General features: G+C 34.4%; 2 protein-coding genes and 1 pseudogene across 2 annotated transcripts; 2 read left to right on the plus strand and 1 right to left on the minus strand.

Moving 5' to 3' along the window:
* The first annotated feature begins 6,332 nt into the window (after nucleotides 1-6,332).
* On the plus strand, nucleotides 6,333-6,809 carry LOC145127676 (secreted RxLR effector protein 78-like). The gene has a single exon (XM_079062828.1). The coding sequence runs from the start codon at nucleotides 6,333-6,335 to the stop codon at nucleotides 6,807-6,809; it is 477 nt and encodes a 158-aa protein (XP_078918954.1).
* Nucleotides 6,810-8,929: 2,120 nt separating this feature from the next.
* Nucleotides 8,930-11,939, minus strand: LOC145125094 (uncharacterized). The gene is made up of 7 exons (XM_079060583.1): nucleotides 11,791-11,939; nucleotides 10,623-11,262; nucleotides 10,443-10,520; nucleotides 10,053-10,363; nucleotides 9,843-9,978; nucleotides 9,408-9,752; nucleotides 8,930-9,319 (listed from the first exon to the last, which is right to left on the minus strand). The coding sequence occupies exons 2-7, from the start codon at nucleotides 11,241-11,243 to the stop codon at nucleotides 9,110-9,112; spliced, it is 1,701 nt and encodes a 566-aa protein (XP_078916709.1). The 5' UTR covers nucleotides 11,244-11,262; nucleotides 11,791-11,939; the 3' UTR covers nucleotides 8,930-9,109.
* A 4,506-nt stretch (nucleotides 11,940-16,445) lies between these two features.
* LOC145127677 (heparanase-like protein 1) overlaps nucleotides 16,446-19,194 on the plus strand; it is a 55,592-nt pseudogene continuing 52,843 nt past the window's right edge.

Here is a 19,194-nt window from a genome sequence, read left to right on the forward strand (position 1 = left end):
ACCAGGACCAGACAGATTCACATCTAAATTTGTTAAGAAGTACCGGGAAGTTCTCATGGGGGATATTGTTGCGGTTGTCAAGTATTTTGAGCGATATGGGAAACTTGATCGATCGTGTAATTCCTCCTTTATCTCGCTAGCCCCTAAAATAAAGGATCCCCTCCTAATTAGCGATTACAGGCCGATTAGTCTTATTGGGTGCATCTACAAAATTATATTGAAGATCCTATCGTTAAGATTGAAGAAAATCATGGGGAAATGTATTGATGAGGTGCAATCAGCATATGTCGAGGGCAGGAACATACTTGACGGGCCTCTTGTAGTTAATGAAATTTGTTCGTGGGCAAAAAAGTCAAAAAAAAAAGATCCTACTTTTTAAAGTCGATTTTGATAAAGCCTTTGATTCAATAAACTGGGATTTCCTTGATTCAAATCTTATGAACATGGGATTCGGAAACAAAATGAGAATGTGGTTAAAAGGCTGCTTAGTATCCTCTAAATCCTCAGTTCTAGTTAACGACTGCCCAACCAAAGAATTCTCGATATCTAAAGGTGTCAAACAAGGAGATCAGCTCTCCCCGTTCCTCTTTATTGCAGCAATGGAGGGTCTTAGCGTTGCAATTAGATCTGCGTGTGAACTTGGAATCTTTCACGACATTAAGTTGCCTAATGGGGGACCAACGATTTCTCACCTGCTATATGTAGATGATGCTCTATTTCTAGGGGAGTGGTCGAAACAAAATATCAATAACTTAGCACGTATCTTGCACTGCTTCCATGTTGCATCAGGGCTTAGAGTTAACTTCCACAAATCAAGGGTATTTGGGATTGGAACTGATATGCAGGAGGTTGCAAACTGGGCTGGACCCCTTGGTTGTGCACCCGCCTCCCTCCCCTTCACCTATCTTGGAGTCCATGTTGGAGCAAACATGAAGTTGAAGAAACACTGGAAACCAGTAATTGATAGATTCCAAGCAAAATTATCAAAATGGAAATCCAAAAGTCTATCCTTCAGTATAAGATTGACCCTCATCACGTCAGTCTTAGGAAACCTCCCAACTTATTACCTTTCTTTATTTGTGGCCCCTTATGGCGTAATTGAGATGTTAGAAAAGATGAGGAACAGATTCCTTTTGGGTGGGTCGGATGAAAAGAAAGTAATACATTGGATTTCATGGGATAAGGTGACTGCTTCCAAGGAATCAGGTGGATTGGGTGTTGGAACAATAAAAGCTCTTAATATATCCCTCATAATGAAATGGTGGTGGAAGCTCAAAACCGAGTCGGGTCGATTATGGGCTGTAGTCATCAATTGTTTGCACAATCTTCGATCCAAACCCGATGACTGCTACTCATTGAAGTCTTTAGCAGGGGTATGGAACAATATTGCAGACATTCAGAAAGATCTCACAAAAATTGGAATATCCGTTAGCTCTGTGATATCCAAGCAATCAGGTACCACTCTAGATGAATGGAGATGCGGTTTAAACTCGAACGATTCATTTATAGTGTGCGCCCTTAGAAAAAGGGTTGATTATCGGCCCCCCATCATTAATTATAATGTACAATGGACTAAAGAAATTCCACTGAAAGTATCATGTTTCATATGGAGGGTGAAATACGATAGAATCCCTACCGCAACGGAGCTCTCAAAAAGAGGGGTAAACTTAGAAACATTGACATGTCGTATGTGCGAGGAGAAAGATGAGTCCCCAGACCATGCTCTTCTTGTGGATTGCTCTTTTGCAAAAAAAAAAAAGGTTGCTGATGGGATATGGAGGTGGTGTAATGTGCAAACTGGTGGTTTCAACAAGGTGAATGATCTATTGGACTTTTTTGCCCGAAAAGAAGGAAAATTATTGTTGCCATTTGTTATGGTATGTTATGGTGTATCTGGAAAGCAAAGAATGATAGAGTTTTCAATAAAAACCGGCTACCACCTGATAAAGTCATTGATATAGTCAAGTTTGTGACTTTTCTTTGGGTGAAGAACACGGGTAAGATGTCGGAATTAACGTGGGCAAATTGGTCTCAATGCCCTTTCTTTTAGTCTGTTACTTGTTTCATGTTGTTTTCTCTTTGATGTTGTTTTTTTTCTCTGCCACTGACTTGTGGCTATCGCTATTTCTCCTGTTCACTTTTGTTTCATTAATATAATTTTATTGGCCGGTTCCAAAAAAATTTATCAAACAAACCCACTAAGTGGTATCTTTAATTCGATCAATCCATTTAAACTTTTTAATTTGAATGTAAAATCTAATAAAATTTAATTTATCACAATAAAATGCTCAAACTAACAGATATTAAATCACAATAAGATGTTCAACGAAAATATTCAAATCATAATAACGTTAAAAAAAGTTTGATGATAAAAATACATTCACCTTACACCAATTACATATCACCACTTATAAAAGTTGGATACACATTTAAATCAAATAAGTTGCTACATTTTATTATTCATTTGGAAGACACAAGTAAATGAAAGATTGTGTGTTTGTGATGATTCTACAACCTCAAATCTTCAAGGTCTCGTACGGTAGATTTTTTTTTATATTGTAGGTATAACTTTTGATTGACGAATCATCGGCTCAAAAAATATATTAAATTCAGTCAAAAATTTAGTAATCATTCGTTTACTTGTGTCTTCTAAATTAACTGTGATGTGTCTAAAAGCAACTTTTTTTATTTAAACGCATATTTAACTTTTCTTAAGTGATAATATGTAAATGGAGTACAATGAATGTTTTTTATCCATTATTTTTTTTTTAAAATTATTGTGATTTGAATATTTTTTTAGATGATATTTTAGTGGGTAATATTTTATTGTGATTTGATATAGATTAATTTAAATATTTTATTGTGATATACATTGATATGGAACAAATTATTTTTTGCTATATATTATTGTAATATGTATAGATAAATAAAAAAACAAATTAACATTTGTTAGATTTTATAATTAGATTATAAATAAGAAAAAAAAAACTTGCCCGTGTTTAAGAAAACAAATAAATGGGTTGGTTTGATTAATAAATAAAGAAATAAATTAATTTTTCTAAGTTGTAAATAAGGGAGAAAAAGAAAACGTTTAAATGTTTGTTCATAGAAACGGCAAATATAGTCCATTTATATCTCTTAATGTTTTTGTAAGATTTAAGTAAGGGTAAAGTTGTCAAATCAAATTTATTTTAAGTGGAAGAATCAAATAAGCATGTGGAAATATCACTTCCCTTTAAGGCTTTTTCATTAAGAAATATTTTTCTTTTGAACTAATCGCTAACATGGACATGAATGGAAGGGTTAATGAACTAGAAAGGTAACGAACTTTGGTCTTTGTTCAAATTAAGGTAATCATGTTTGTTTCGTACACATTTGACCATTGAACTTGTTTGACCAGTTCATAATAAGGTAATATGATTAGTAATTAGCGGTAACATTACCCTATTATGAACATGTCAAACAAGTTTATTGGTCAGATGTGTACGAAAAAAATATGGTTACCTAAATATGGACAAAAACCAAAGTTCCTTACCCATTTTGGTAATATTGAGTTCTTCATGTTAAGTGCAAGTAGTCATAAGATCCATTGATGTGACATGAAATTGGGCTGTCCTGTCTTTGTGTATGAGGAGATAGTCGAGTCTTGGGCCAACCCAGTTTAGCCCCAGATCGTTAGGGTTTAGGTTGTATACGCTTAAGAGGCTAGACTGTATGTGCTTTAAAAACCTAGCAACACAGCCTAGCCCATGACTTGTCGGGACTGAACGGGGTTAGACCAAGCCTAACCTAATTGTTCATTGAGTGTCGGAGTCTGATTCCAGGGCACAGTCCCTGAGACGGTTCTTGTCCAATATTACCAAAACGGGTAAGAACCTTTGGTTTTTGTCCATATTTAGGTAACCATGTTTTTTTTCGTACACATTTGACCAATAAACTTGTTTGACCTGTTCATAATAAGGTAATATTACCGTAATTACCGATCATATTACCTTATTTTGAACAGGTCAAACAAGTTCAATGGTTAAATGTGAACGAAAAAAACATGGTTACCAAATGTGAACAAAGACCAAAGTTGGTTACCTTTCTAGGTCATTAACCCTGAATGGAAAGACTACAATAATAAACAATTATTTTTCAAATTTTTTAACAAAATGATGACTGATTTTGTAATAAATAGTTCAAGATTGCAAAATGAGATATATATATATATATATATATATATATATATATATATATATATATATATATATATATATATATACTAAAGTCCAAATATTTTCAACAAGAAAGTCTTAAACTTTATTTTTTTTAACAGCAAGTCCAAACTATCGACAGTTATTGACACACTTACTCTTTTTTGCCGGTTTGCCGATAATTAGGACTTTACTGTAAAAAAAATAATAAAGTTTAAGACTTTCTTGTCAAATCGTGAATTAGGACTTTACTGTAAAAAAAGTTTATGACTTTCTTGTCAAATCGTTGAAAATATTTGGACTTTAGTTTATATATCCTTTTTTGTTAAGAATTTAATGGTATGATAGTCTTTAAGCATAAAAGTTATTGGAATCTGCTCTGGTCAGCTAGATCCTACTGAAATCTTTAACGTTTGCTTCTTGTTAAATAGTTTTTTTAATCTCAACAAACAGACATTGAAAAAAAATGGAGATAATCAAGAAAGAAAAAAAAATCAGGGTTGTGTTGGCTTTTTGCAGTCCTAGAAATAGAGAACTAAGAAAACAGAAAAGACGAAACTGTCTTTTTTCCCCCTTCTCCACATTCACACCCTTTTGACTAGGTATGTGTTGTTTGTGTTTATACAACTTGTCCCCTTTTTTAGTTCAAGATTTGACGGCGAACCAATTTTTTTTTTTTTACAAGTCTTCCCACTCTCTCTTCTTTTGCATCTGTTTCCCTTGATTATGATTGTAGCAAGGTAAAAATGATGATTGTAGCAGGGTAAAAATGATGATTGTAAGAAAAACAATGGTGTTGCGATGAAAATCACAATTAAAAGTTTTTTAGGCTACGATTTGGGTCACTGAAGCTGATAAAATTATTTGTTTCTAGGGAAACTAAGACTATACACTAAAATCCCAATATTTTCAAGGATTTGACAAGAAGTCCTAAACTTTATTTTTTTTACAGTAAAGTCTTAATAACCGGCTAACCGGCAAAAAAGGGTAAGCGTGTCAAAAACCGCCGGTAGTTAGAACTTTACTGTAAAAAAAATAAAGTTTAAGACTTTATCGTCAAATCATTGAAAATATTATGACTTTAATGTATATATGCCTTGCAAAATCAAATAATGTGTGATATTATTCATATATTTTAGATTTTTTTGTGAAATATTCGAAAAGTATTTTTTAGTATTGCTTTTGCGAATGAACAAAAAAGTAGCGTGTGTGGAAGCACGATTATATTTTTCCAATGTAAACAATATAGATTCATTAATATTAGTTAAAGATATGGTTTCTCGACGGATGGGTTCTAGTCTTTTTAAAGACTTTTTTCAGTTTTTGTGAAAGTGTCAAAGTGTATATAATTTCCCAAAAATAATAGCCAACCTTCTGAAATTTATTTAGGAAAATCTCCAATAAATTCTTAATATTTTTTGTTAGTATACGGTTTAATCATAACCTTTTTTTTTAATAGAAAAGTCCTGATTTATTTTTCCCAAATTAACCAAATAGTTTTTTTTTTCAACAAAAAAATGATAAATTGTCATATAAGATTAGATAGTCGTCACTTTTCTATTCAAAAAATAAATGTTGAGATTAAGCTGTAAACTGGTCAAAAATATTGTGACTTTATCAGAGATTTTCAATTTATTTATTCAGGAAACTACCATTATTAATTTTCAAATAACATCATTTTAGTAAAAAAAAAAAAATAGGTATTTTTAGGAAAAAAACCAAAAAATTTGCAAATACTAATTTCAGAAATTAGAAAACCATTTTCGTGAAAAAGATAGTTTTTATATTTAAGCATCAAATCTAATATACTCATAATTTCATCTATGTTCCAAAAAGGACTTGAACATCCACTTCAAAATAAATAAATAAATAAACTATTAAATCTTGTTGATTCATGAAATAGATAGTTTATTGATAGCAAATAGTTAAACGACGATCATTTTTTAAAATAAACTTTTTCAATGTCGATCCTTTTTGTGATTAGCTCATAAAATAATCATCCTTAATAAATATCCGATCTCAAGAAAACCCATCTAAACCCAAAACTACTTAATTTCAATTGAACACTTGTTTAAATAGCCAAATTGTTAGCTAACAGATTAACTAAGATAATGGACTCAATTATTAGTCCGAATTATGGTGAGTGAAATTGTTAGTTGGTATAAGAGAAGGAAGAAGAAGTTAATGATTTTCAAGGTTGATTTTGAGAAAGCTTATGATTCTTTAAGGTGGGAGTATCTAGACCGAATAATGTTTTTCTTGGGTTTTCCGGATAAATGGAGAAATTGGATAAAGGCTTGTATGGTTTCTTCAAGGTCTTCGGTAGTTCTAAATGGGGCGCCAAATGATGAGTTTACTTTGGAGAGAGGGCTTAGACAAGGAGACTCTCTTTCCCCTTTTCTATTTATTATTGTTATGGAGTTTCTTCATGTGATGATGGGAGATGTAGTGGATAATGGTTTGTTTTGCCCTTCTAGAGTGGGAGATGAAGGTCTAATCATATCTCATCTCTTTTATGCGGATGCTGCTCTTTTTATGGGAGAATGGGATACTGAGAATGTGATGGGATTGATTCGTTTAATTAAATGTTTTTATATGATGTCGGGGCTATAATTGAATTTAATGAAGTCAAACTTATTGGGGGTGGGAGTTGATGATCACGCTTGCCAAGTCATCTCGACAATAACACGTTATAGGGTATCCACGTTTCCGTTCACTTATCTTGGTATTCCTATTAGTGATAACATGAATCAGATTCTTGGATGGAGAACATCATTGATAAATTTATGAATAGACTGTCCAAGTGGAAGCTTAAGATGCTTTCGGTGGGAGGTAGACTTACTTTGTTAAAGTCGGTCTTGGGATGTTTAGGCATATATTATATGTCTTTATTTAAAATGTTGATTCAGATTTGTAAGATGCTTGAACGGTTGAGAGCCGGATTTTTTTGGGTAGCTGGATCGAACGAAAGTAAGATGAGTTAGGTGAAGTGGGATTTAATTCTTAGTTCCAAGGAAAAAGGAGGGTTGGGTGTTGGCAGTTTAGTGTCCCTTAACAAAGCTTTATTGTATAAGTGGAAGTGGGGATATTGTAATAACATGAATTCCGTTTGGAGCAAGGTGATTCAGGCTTGCCATGGGATTCAATTTGGGATGCAAGGGGCTGACATGGTAAAGGGTGGTGGTGGAGTTTGGAATAATATCCTCATTTTGATCACTAAGATGCATATTAAGGGTGAGGTAGAGGAGTCAGTTATGTGTAGAAATCTTGGACATGGGTTTGATATTCGGTCTTGGTGGGATAAATGGCGAGGCACATCAACTTTCAAGGATAAGCATGATAGACTATGCTTTAGCATTGAACAAAAACGGGGTTGTTAGAGATTTTTGCGATGATTATGATTAGAATTTTCAATTGAGAAGAGTAATTGGAGGGGGAGTGGAAACAGAGCAATTAAAAGGGATGATGGCGGACTTGGTCGTTTGAAAATGATACATTGTGTTGGGAGGTGGAAAATTCTGGTATTTTTACGGTTGGTTCTTGTTGTGATATGTCGTTAGGACTTAACGTCGTCACTGGTTGTCTTGTCTGGGTTAAGCCTGAGAATCACAACAAAGAAAGAATAGACGTCAGTTGTCGTCCGAGATGGTATCCCGGAACGAAGCTCCGACGGTCTAGTCATTATCCAGATGAGAGAATTAGGGTTTGGCTCAAGATAGAGAAAGAGTCGATCCCTTCTCTTGGAGGAGAAGGGTTCTTTTTATACATGTCATCGTGGGGACAGACCCCTGACAATACCTTTTTGTCCTTTCTGAGCCGGCAGGATGTGGAGGCGTTTTATTGGCGGATCATGCTCCTCTAGCGGTTGCTTGCTATTGGTGCAGAACTACCATGTGATAGCGTGCTGAGTGCTACACCAGTCACTCTGGGAGGCGTCTGGTACTATTTTGTCTTGCTGTAGACCGGAGCTTCTCGTCCCAGGCCTGGCCTTGGTGCTAGAGCGTCGAGACATAAGTGCGAGGCCGTGGTGGCGAGGGCCCGGGCCTAGCACTTGTCGAGCAACAACCATTGACTAGGTCGCCCTTAGATAACGGTCTCGTTATCTTTGACGTATTCCTAGTGGGATATGTTAACAGTTCTCTTAGAAGATATTTGGATAATAACATACTCCCTTTGGCTTTTAAATGTAATCGTTTTGTTTCTGTTAAAATTAATGGGCATGTTTGAAGAATTGCTCTGGATAGACTACCCACAAGGTTGAACTTGGAGAGGAATTGATATTTCGTCCACTAGATGTCCATGTCCAGTGTTTGATGATGCTTTGGAATCTGTTTCTTGTTTTTTTAGACGTGAACTTGCGGTTCAAGTGTGGAATGGTATTGCGGTTTGGATGGATTTGATGATTCTGGAGTGGAATTCATTGGAAGACATATATGCTTAGGTAGAGGGGCTGCATTTGAATGTAACTAAGAAGAATGCAGTGATATCTATTGCAATGATTGTGTTGTGGGTCTTACTAGAAACTATGGTTTTCCGAACGAAAAAAAATATCAAAAAGACACTCTTCACAATATGATTATATTACATGCTTATAATTTGTATTGTTTTAGAAACCATAAGACGTCTTGAGATTGGAACGATTTGCTCCAATACCCGATGAACTTGTAATTGTTGTTTTGGTTTGTTTTGCTAGTTTTTTGCTACCTTTGTTCTTTTTTTTTTAATACATGCCGTTCAAAAAAAAAATTGAACACTTGTTCAAAACTTTTTTCACAATCTTTCATCTTACACAATACACACAACAGAGAAATACTCTACTAAAACATTTTCACAACCTTTCATTTTTCTTAACACAATTAACCTACAGTTAACTGGCATATAAGTTGTTAACAAATACTATAGTTTTAGCAACTCTACTTCATGAATGTTGCAATTGCAGCCGCAATTGAAGAGGTATGATTGTGAGGCGATTTATGATGGTGAAGCAATGAATGGGCTTTGGCCCATAAAGACTTCGGATTTTCAGGAAACAAAGAATTGCATAATTCCAAAACCATTGGGTTTTCATATCGTTGCTGCAGGGTTTCATACAATTTCGCCTTCTCACTTGCGTTTCCCAAATCCTATATTCACAACATAACAAGTTAACAACCATTACTTTATTTTTTTCATATTCTTTAAAAAAAAAAAAAAAAAAAAGAATTCAATTACCTTAGGCTTCTGATTTTCAACTGGTGACGTGTCATCCTCATGATGCATCAATTTCTCTTCAGTATTATCATCATCATCCTTAACCGCATCACCTGCTTCCGCCATTTGTACATCTTCAAATTTCTCTGTTTGTTCAGCAATGGCATTTTCGTAATTTTTTTGTGATGTCATCATCATCATCTCTTTCTCTTTCTCTTTTTCTTCTTGTTTACTACTCTGCATAGTGTTTTCCATTTTCACTTCCTCTCCTTTATCTTCCATGTCACCATCTGCATCTTGATTTTGTGAATTGTCTGTACTTGATGACGTGTCATCTCCATTAAAACTTCCCACCATTGAAGCTCCCTAAAAACAATCACCACATGCAAAATTACTTTTTTGCCCTTCACGTTAAATTTGTTTTTTTTGGAATGTAAGGGTAAAATGGTCATTTACCTCAACTTTGACTTGGACCAATCCATCATCTGTTTCCATCTGATCATTTCCAGGGTTCATAATCTGCTCACGCTCCAGCCTACGCCTCATCATGATACATATTGCACAAAGACAATCATCTTTATGACGTTTCACTCTGAAAAAACATAAAAAATTAAAAAAAACAAAATGATATATAGAAAAAAAACAATATAGAAAAGACAAAAATACCCTTGACGTTTTCTTGACTTATGTTTTGAATGACTACTTTTACTGGACTTTCCATGACTGGATATGTTTCCATCTTTCAGGTCATGTTCATTATACAATCCTGCAGCACTCCAATACTTTGAAAAATTCTTTTTTACACGTTTCATAAGCTCTAAAATGTAATCTCCTTTATTATTATATTTGTAGCAATTTTCCCAAATATATTGTACATCCATGTATACGTCTTCTGAATTCATGTATTTAAGACCTTTTTCAAGGTTGCTGCATATGGTGCCAAAATCCATTGGTGTTTTGATCACATCAAAATAATCCTGAACCAAAAAAAAAATATGAGTTTTGGAAATAGTAATTTATAATTATATAAAAATGTTGTTAAGAAGTTAAGATTACAGGTATTCCAAGAGCAACAGGGTTCACTGGAGCATTAAAAGGCTCTGCTGCATCCATTTTCATAATCTTTTTAATCACCTACAAAGTAACACAATATGCAAATCAAGAATCAAGATTGCATTTTTTTTTTCATGGGAAGTGGGAGAAAGAAAGAGAAAAGAAAATAGAATTTAAAAGTACCTCAAGAGAAGCATTTAGTTCTTGCTTATTGTACACAGAATCTCTAGAAAGTAACACGGGTTCTTTCTGATGTGTTTTATCTGTTTGAGAAACTCCAGAAGTATTACAATGACTCAAACTTGAGCTAAAACCCTTTGATGATTTTATTTTTATGCTTCCAGTTTTTTTGGCTTGATTCACATAAGCACCTACATTGTTTTCGGGTGCTGAGTTGGCACTGTCTTCTACTTTGTCACTAATTATTTGTTTCTCAAGACCAATATGTTGGCTACTTTTATCTGTATCACTGTGTGTATGTGCATCCGAGGAAGTGATTTGAGGTTCTAATGCTTTTGAAGATTTGATCTTGACTTTGACCCGATTGTATACTAATCTCCCTACTGGTTTATCAGTTACTCCAGTTGAACTGACAGCTGGCGGTTTTTCTGGTTGATCAGTTCCTGTTGATGATGGGGTTTCAATATCCATTCTTGAGCTTGTCTCGTCTTTCTCAGTATCTTGATTATCATCTGGGCCAGATTCATCTTCACCACTTAGATTATCAATGTTGGAATCATCCTCTGTTATTCCCGCCTTAGGGGTACTTTTGGAATTTCCCTTCTTTCCACGCTTGCGCTTCATGGTTTTATGACTTCTAAAACTAGTGTAGGCAAAGGAAGGTGATAATAACATTAGATAAGCAAGTTAGTTTGTTCAATTTAACAGACTAATTCGTTTACTTGTTGTGAAGTACACTTTTCCCCAAATCAATTTTCATATTCTTGTGCAACGATCTCTACAACTTAACGCATAGTGATAAAATCAAGTATTTTTCTAAACAATATAAACCATAAAACTAGATATTTGGGCCTATGCAACTACGAATCCTAGCAAACATGATAGTGAAAACCTGCGTAGATATGATTCCTAGCAAACATAACAAATTAACATCAAATCCAAGATAATATACGATCAAAAAACCATCAGCTACACGAGCTCATCTTCAAATTTCCATGAAGCAAACGATATCACGAACAGAAGAGGATATTTCGCAGATCATACAACAAATCACAGCACCATACGTGATTTCCACGACGAAACAAACGAATAAAACAAAAACTCAGAAACCCTAACACGTTCGGAAAGAAATTAAGTTAAAATCGGGTAAGCATTTAGGAAAAAGCGTTACCTGAAGACGATGGAGTGTCAGTGATACTGAGTTCTTAATGAAAAACGACGGATTCCGATTTTCAACTAATCTTTCAAATTTTTGAACGAGAATAGACGTAGCCACGACTCGCGTAGATGAACGAAAGGGGCTTTTCGCTTTTGAGCGAAGAAGGATGGATGGCGTATTTGTTTGGCGGGCCCTTATCAAAGAACAGGCCGGGCTTAATACTTGTATATGGGCCAAGTGTTTATAGCCCACTGTTTCGGCCCATGGAGTGATTAACTAAAAACTCAAAGCCTTAAAAGATAAAATGGATAAGATAAAATGGATATGATAACATTTTAAATTTTGAACTTAATATAACTTTAAATGATTTAGTAATAATTAAAAATAATAATTTCATTCATGAAGTTTATCGATTGTTGATATCAAAATAAAATATCAATATTTATGTATTAGAAACTGTTGAGATACGAAACCTCAATTGTGTCAAGTGACTTATCTTGGAAAAGGGTGAAGCTATTATTATTACTGGTAAAGAACCCGCGGCTACGCCGCTTTTGGGGTAATATGGAAAAAATCGGCCAACTTTAAAAAATATGTGTTGAAATTGTAAATCACCATAAATAGGGGAGAAAGTCGACAACCCCTAAAATTAAATGTCAAAAGTGTACAACGAAAAGAAGGGACATTGGTGGAGAAAATCCAAAAATGTTGTGGCAATAATGTTAAAGGTGTCAAAGTTGGGAAAATATGGTGGCAAAATTTTAAAGGAAGTTTTCTGTGTTTTTATATCAAAATGTAAAAGTTTTGACTACAAGGACGAAAAATGTCAAATTCATTAAAGATTTGTGGCAAAAACACCAAAATGTAAAACCTTTGACTGCAAGGACTAAAAGTGTCAAAGTCATTAAAGATTTGTGGCAAAAACCTTAAGGCACAAAAACTTAATTAAAAGGCAAAAATGTAAAAATTTTGACTTTAGGGACTAAAAGTGTCAAATTCAGTAAACTTTTGTGGCAAAAACCTAAAGCCTAAAAAGGTACTATTCCTAAGCTCCTTTGGATTTAATATATATATATATATATATATATATATATATATATATATATATATTATTATTATATTATTATTATTATTTGTCAAAATGAGTGTTAGAAAAAGTGTTCATCACTTTATAAAAAAGATGTTATGTATTAAGTTCTGAATTTTGATTTCATCTACATATTTGATATTTAAGATATGTCATCAGACCCTTTTAGTATTAAATTTCAAGATAGTTTGAATGTTTTTTTTATTTAAACTAGAAAAGATTCCCCGTCGTTGCCGGGGTCGGAAGGTATTGCTTTGTAAAGTAAAGTATCATGTTGAATTGCATTGAGATAATCTAGTAAAGGAAGATAAACAATGTCATCTAATTACATAAGTAAAGAAATCTAAATCATTATTTCTTGCAATAAATGAGGAAAATAAAGAAATGGTCTCACAAACTGAACTTTGTTGCCATGTATGGCAGCGGCCGTAAAACCAATCCGGAAAATATAGACTGTTGCTTTTTGTCCGTTAATGTGAGGGTAATTTGGTCTTTTCAGGTAGTAGGGAATGAATTTGTGACTATGGGTAAACCATATGGACCATTTATGTAATTTTGGCGGTGGTGGTGGTGGTGGTGATGGCAGATGGTGGGTGGCTTTATGGTATTGGGTGAGTATTTTCTAATAAATAAAACATTAATTTAAAACCAAAAAGAGAAATATAAATTAATAAAAAAAATCGGATTAGGAGTAAAAGAGTGATTTCGGTTTCCATCGTTGTCCTCAATGTGTTAAATCTGGTAAACCACAGGGACCAATCGTGTAATTTTGTCTAACAATAATAATAATAATAATGAGGGACCATTTCTGCCAAAAGACTAAATACTAATAATATGTAATAAAAGACGAGGGTTATGAAAAATTCAAACCAAAGTGAAAGGGTTGTTTGTGAACAAACGCATAAAGATGAAGGGTCAATGTTATAAGTTGGAGGACCAAAATTGACAAAAAAGGTGCCACTTTACTGTTAAAATCTTTTCCTCAATGTGTTAAATCTGGTAAACCACAGGGACCAATCGTGTAATTTTGTCTAACAATAATAATAATAATAATGAGGGACCATTTGTGCCAAAAGACTAAATACTAATAATATGTAATAAAAGACGAGGGTTATGAAAAATTCAAACCAAAGTGAAAGGGTTGTTTGTGAACAAAAGCATAAAGGTGAAGGGTCAATGTTATAAGTTGGAGGACCAAAATTGACAAAAAGGTGTCACTTTACTGTTAAAATCTTTCATAACTTTAATATATATATATAATAATAAATGGTGTAGAGATGCACCATGTATATTAAATATGGTTTTTTTAAGTGCGTTAAGTTCAGTTATTACAAGGAAGGTCATTAGAAAAAGATGAAATCCCACATCTTGGTTAAAATAAATATGACAACCGTATTGTTCAGGGGGCTGTTTTGCCAAAGCTGAAAGTACCATTTTTGTTATAAAAATCAGGTTTTTAGGAGATTCTATCAACATACCAAACTTCAGGGACCAAAGTGTAAATTCTGTTTTCTTGTTTACAACCAAATTTTGATCGGGATTTCTCCCGATTTTCTTCCAAAACCTTAACCCTAAGGCTGGTGGGTGTGGGCAACATGTTATCACATCCTAAAGTTGCCACCTCACCAGCCATGTCAAAATGGTGTTATAACACAAATTAGAGGAAATGAACAACATGTTATAACATGAAATGGGGTGGTGTTTCCATGTTATAACATGTGTTAAGAGGAGAGAGAGATAGAGAGATAAATATATGCAACCAATGAGATGAAAGAAAGACTCCCGTTACAATATGTTATCACGATAACATCTCTTAACATAACACCAAATAACATGAGAAGGGAGCGGTGTTCCTCATGTTATGACACCGTTATTTGATGTCACATAGGCATAACACCTCTCCCCCATTGCCCACTCCGTGCACTCTTTCCTAAACCATTCCTAAACCTATACCCTATGTACACGATCGATTAGAAGGCATTTTTGCCCACCCAAAATCCCACAAGAGAGGAGAAAAGCCGAGAAAAAGAAGAATATATCGAGAAGAGATTTTCAATGAGATTTTAGCCGAAGCCACGACTTTGCACAAATAAGTAACCACCCTAATATGTTCCAGAAAACGCCCTAATACAAAAAAAAAACGAGATTTACTTGTTTTCTGGACTTCCAGGTTGTTTTGAACTTGTAGCATGTATTCCAATCCTTCTTTCCTGTTATTAGAACATGTAGTAACTTTTTGCAAGTCCTTTAAGTCGTATGCATGGCCTTGACTCGAGAAAAAATGTAGTTGTCTGAACTCGTGCCGATATTTACAACTTGGAAGATAGTAACCTTCATTGATCATATAAGCACCATAGTGGAAAATTAGGGTGGAATTGACGAAAACCCTCGGAGGCAAGATTTTTAGGAAATTGTGTCTAGTTTCTAGGGCCTAGGGAATCAAATCAATCATAGTTATGGTGTGTGAGGTATGACCTTATTGTTGGCTTAGAGAATCCTAGAATCTTATTAATATTGTGTCACTAGTACAAAAATGACTTATAACCACGTTTTTTGGAAACATGGTTGTCACGGTTTTTGTTAATTTCATCACTAAAGGTCATTAATCAAATTCCAGTAATGTTTTAGTCACATATTAGCTAAAAAGTATCATCATTGCAAACTATTTTTACACACTTTGTCACTTTTTTAGATAAAAAATGTGACAAATACTAGCCAATAGTCATGGTAGATCATTGTGACTGTAAATATTATATTATGACATTTAAAAAAAACATGTGACTATAAGTGTTTTATGATAACAGTTTAATTTCATATGTATGTCTAAAATTAACGATTTTGAATAAATAAAATAACATGTGACTGTAAGTATTTTATTATGACATTTAAAAATAATAAAACATGTAACTAAAGGTATTTTATATTCACGTTTTAATTTTTATGTGTATCTAAAAGTATAAAATTGTAATAATAAAAGATAAATAAAACACATCACAATAAGTGTTTTATGATGACACTTAAATATTGAAAACTGTAAAAAGGATTTGAAGGGAATTTAATTTTTCATCTTCTAAAAAATTTCAATTTTCCCTCTTTACTAAAATTTCAACATTTTTCCCTCCTTACCAAAAACCAAATATTTTTTTCTTTCCCTCTTCCTCTAAAAAATAGACCTAATCCATCTTTCTCTTTTTTTTATACACGTCACCCAAACATGGATGCGTCGGGCCCCTCTTTCCCTCACAAAGTCGCACCTCCAACTCTCCAATCTCCAATTTCTCTCAAAAGGTCGTACCTCCGGTCACAAGTGAACCTCACGGCGGCGAATCATGTACGATAGCCCATGATTGAACCGGCACCACCACATTATCATCTCCCCAGCCTGTAGTATCTTGTTCATTTGAATCCTGTTTCCCCGAAACATATTGATCGTGATCTTTGTGTTCATGTTATTCTAGAGGTATGAAATACAACCATTCAAGCAGTATATGATGTTGTTCTTCTGTATTCATCTTAACAGTTTATTTTTTGCTCTAAATCGTAACCAGGCTGAGCTAGAAGTCAAGTTCTTTCTCCATTAATGGAGTTTTTTGCATCATTGTTTCTATTTTTGGCATCAATTTCTACAATTTCGGCACAATATGTTCAAGAGTCGGAACTTGTAATGGAACTTTACCAATTTCACATACGGATGCAAATTACATTTGTGCTACTCTTGATTAGTGGCCCAATGACAAGTGTAACTACAATCATTGTCCATGGGGTTCCTCGTCTGTTATAAATCTGGTAAACACACTACAAACTTTTCCATATCCACAACAAAAAAAAGATTGAAAATAATTTTTTTGTTCATGGTATCATATTTTCAGGATTTATCCAATTCGATTATTACAAAAGCGGTCCAAGGTATGTTTTCTTGAGTCCAATTGCAAGAACTTGTTCTTGATTTTTTCTCACTTGTTTTTATTGATATGACTTAAACATAATTTAAACATAATTTAAACAACTAAGAATACGAGTAAGAGGTTCCTTACAAGATCAAGTGGTGTATAATGTGGGGGGTATTTCAGGTCCTTGTCATCCTTTTATAAAATTTAAATGGGAATTATTTGGATTCTCTATAGGCCATCTTCGAATGGATAGATGGGATGAATTGAATCGATTTTTTGTCAAGACAAGGTTATCTTTTTTTTATATATATAAATACTTGTGTTTTGTTGATTTTGTACATTCATATCCTTTATTGGTGTAGGAAATGAGTTGAGTGGTAATTGTATTGGTGTCATGGTCCATGTTGAGCAGTACGGGAATGATTTAATTGAACTCAAGGGTATAATTATGTAACGCCTAGTTTCAGATATGATTTACTCTTTTCAAGTTATTGTATTCCAGTGGCCACGGTGTGGCTGATGGACTGCCACAGCGTGGCATCACTTAAATGAAAGTGCAGATCTTTGGATCCCCACGACGTGGTCATGGAATAGCCACGGTGTGGCGACTATTTTATGGAAGACACTATTTTTCAGGTCTTGAGCCCTATTTAAAGGAAGTGATGGCTAGGGTTTCATCCATTCTCAGCCTCCATCACTTTTTAACCTCAAAAACCTAAACCATGGCCTCCTTTTCAAGATTTGAGCTCACTTTTGCTGCCTTTTATGATCCTTGAAGGAAGAAGAAGGAGGTTTAGTGAAAGAAGCAAGCAAACAATCCACCTCCATCTCTTGTGTATATTTTCTAGACCATTTGTAAGTTCTCAAGCTCTCGTCTTGTTAAGTTCTTCCTTATAGATCTAGGCTCTTTGGCATGTTTTGGTTCATAGTTGAGATTTGTATGGTTCAAGGCATAAAGTTGGCAACTTTATGGCTCATCAAGGTCCCAAATGCATTATATCTTATGGATCTAGAAGTTTGTTATGTTTCAAAGCCATGCATGGGTTTTAGGTCACTTTTCACATCTTTTGACCTAGTTTAAGGGAGGACATGCATGGGTCATGCATGTTTGTAAAGTTTGGAATTTTATGAGCCTTTAGGCTCCGAAGAAGCTCTCTAGAAAGTTTGAACTGAATACATTGAAGATTAAGAGCTTAATGCATTAAGTTGTCCCAATGCGGTAGCCACGGCGTGGCGAATGAGGACATCTCGATTGACTTTCCTGGACTCTGCCACGACGTGGAGGAATGCTTTCATAGATTTCAGTAGAGGAGTTACCTGGTATCATTGGTCAAATCACTGACAGGTTGATTGTCAAGTTTGAGGAGTAGACTGCAGTCGTTCAGAATATAGAAGAGATTGTTGTGGTGACTAGGGGAGGAGATCTTGATGTTGAGATGTGACAAGGGAAGAGAAAGCATGCACATGATTCAGCATTATCAGTGATGGATGAAGAGTTCAATGTTGCTAACCTGGGTACTGGGAGTCGGGGACTTTGATATATGCGGCAAGTGTGGGGGAACTGTCACACCCCAAAACCGGAACGGCGGAAACGTTCGGGGGTGGAGGACGTCATGTTTAGTATCACAAGACATGCATCATAGTAATCAAAGTAATAAACAACCATTTCATTAGAAAGAAAGTGTTTACAAAGTATGTGGTTCACATAACATAGACTACAAAGTAAATAACAAAATAAGACATGAAGCTAATACTGCTCCATCTTCTGAATCCCAGTGCGCGTACCTGTCTACTGGTCTCCTGAGAATACAAGTTATTTTGAAAGAGTAGATCAACATTTAAGCTGGTGAGTTCATAAGATTTTAGTGATGTAAATAAGTTGTAAGAAAGTTGTAGTATGTTGTAAGTAAATTGTAAGTTCTGTTTAGAAAAGTTCGCCTGTTCCTCCAGAAAATCCTATATTTCCTGCTTTGATGAAAGATAAGTAAAAATGACTCTACAATCCTTTCTATGAGTACTAAATGGATACAGGTTATATAAAACCCAGAGTAAACAAACAATCGGTTGTGTGTATCTGCCCTAAGCCTACAACCAAACAAGGAACAGGAAATGAGGCAGAAGGCACACAACCCATTGGTTGTTAGATCATCGTTGTATATAACCCTGACGTATGCACTTGGTACTCACGGAGTTAACTGTAATAGTTCCTTTATATTTGATGAAAACATTCTTTAAGAAAACCCTTATTTCTTTTAGTAAAAATGGTAACCACAATGGTTCCTTCTATAATCACTTAGTTTATACTAGTTATATATAATCTAATATCGAATAGATAGTTAGTTGTGTGAATCTGCCCTAAGCCCACAACCAAACAAGGAACAGGAAGTAAGGTGGAAAGCACACATCCAACTACCTATCGGGTATTAATTATATATAACC

This window comes from Lactuca virosa, chromosome 7 (assembly GCF_052849685.1).
Source record: "Lactuca virosa cultivar CGN04683 chromosome 7, Lactuca_virosa_CGN04683_v6, whole genome shotgun sequence".
NCBI lineage: Eukaryota > Viridiplantae > Streptophyta > Magnoliopsida > Asterales > Asteraceae > Lactuca > Lactuca virosa.

Excerpts from the sequence above, each read along its gene's own strand:
- LOC145127676 (XM_079062828.1), top strand. The coding sequence starts at position 6,333 with ATGGTGAGTGAAATTGTTAGTTGGTATAAGAGAAGGAAGAAGAAGTTA.
- LOC145125094 (XM_079060583.1), bottom strand. The coding sequence starts at position 11,243 with ATGAAGCGCAAGCGTGGAAAGAAGGGAAATTCCAAAAGTACCCCTAAG. Across the intron at positions 10,521-10,622 it reads AACTAAATGCTTCTCTTGAG|GTGATTAAAAAGATTATGAA; the intron begins GTACTTTTAAAT and ends GTTACTTTGTAG. Across the intron at positions 9,979-10,052 it reads AAGTCAAGAAAACGTCAAGG|AGTGAAACGTCATAAAGATG; the intron begins GTATTTTTGTCT and ends ATGTTTTTTCAG.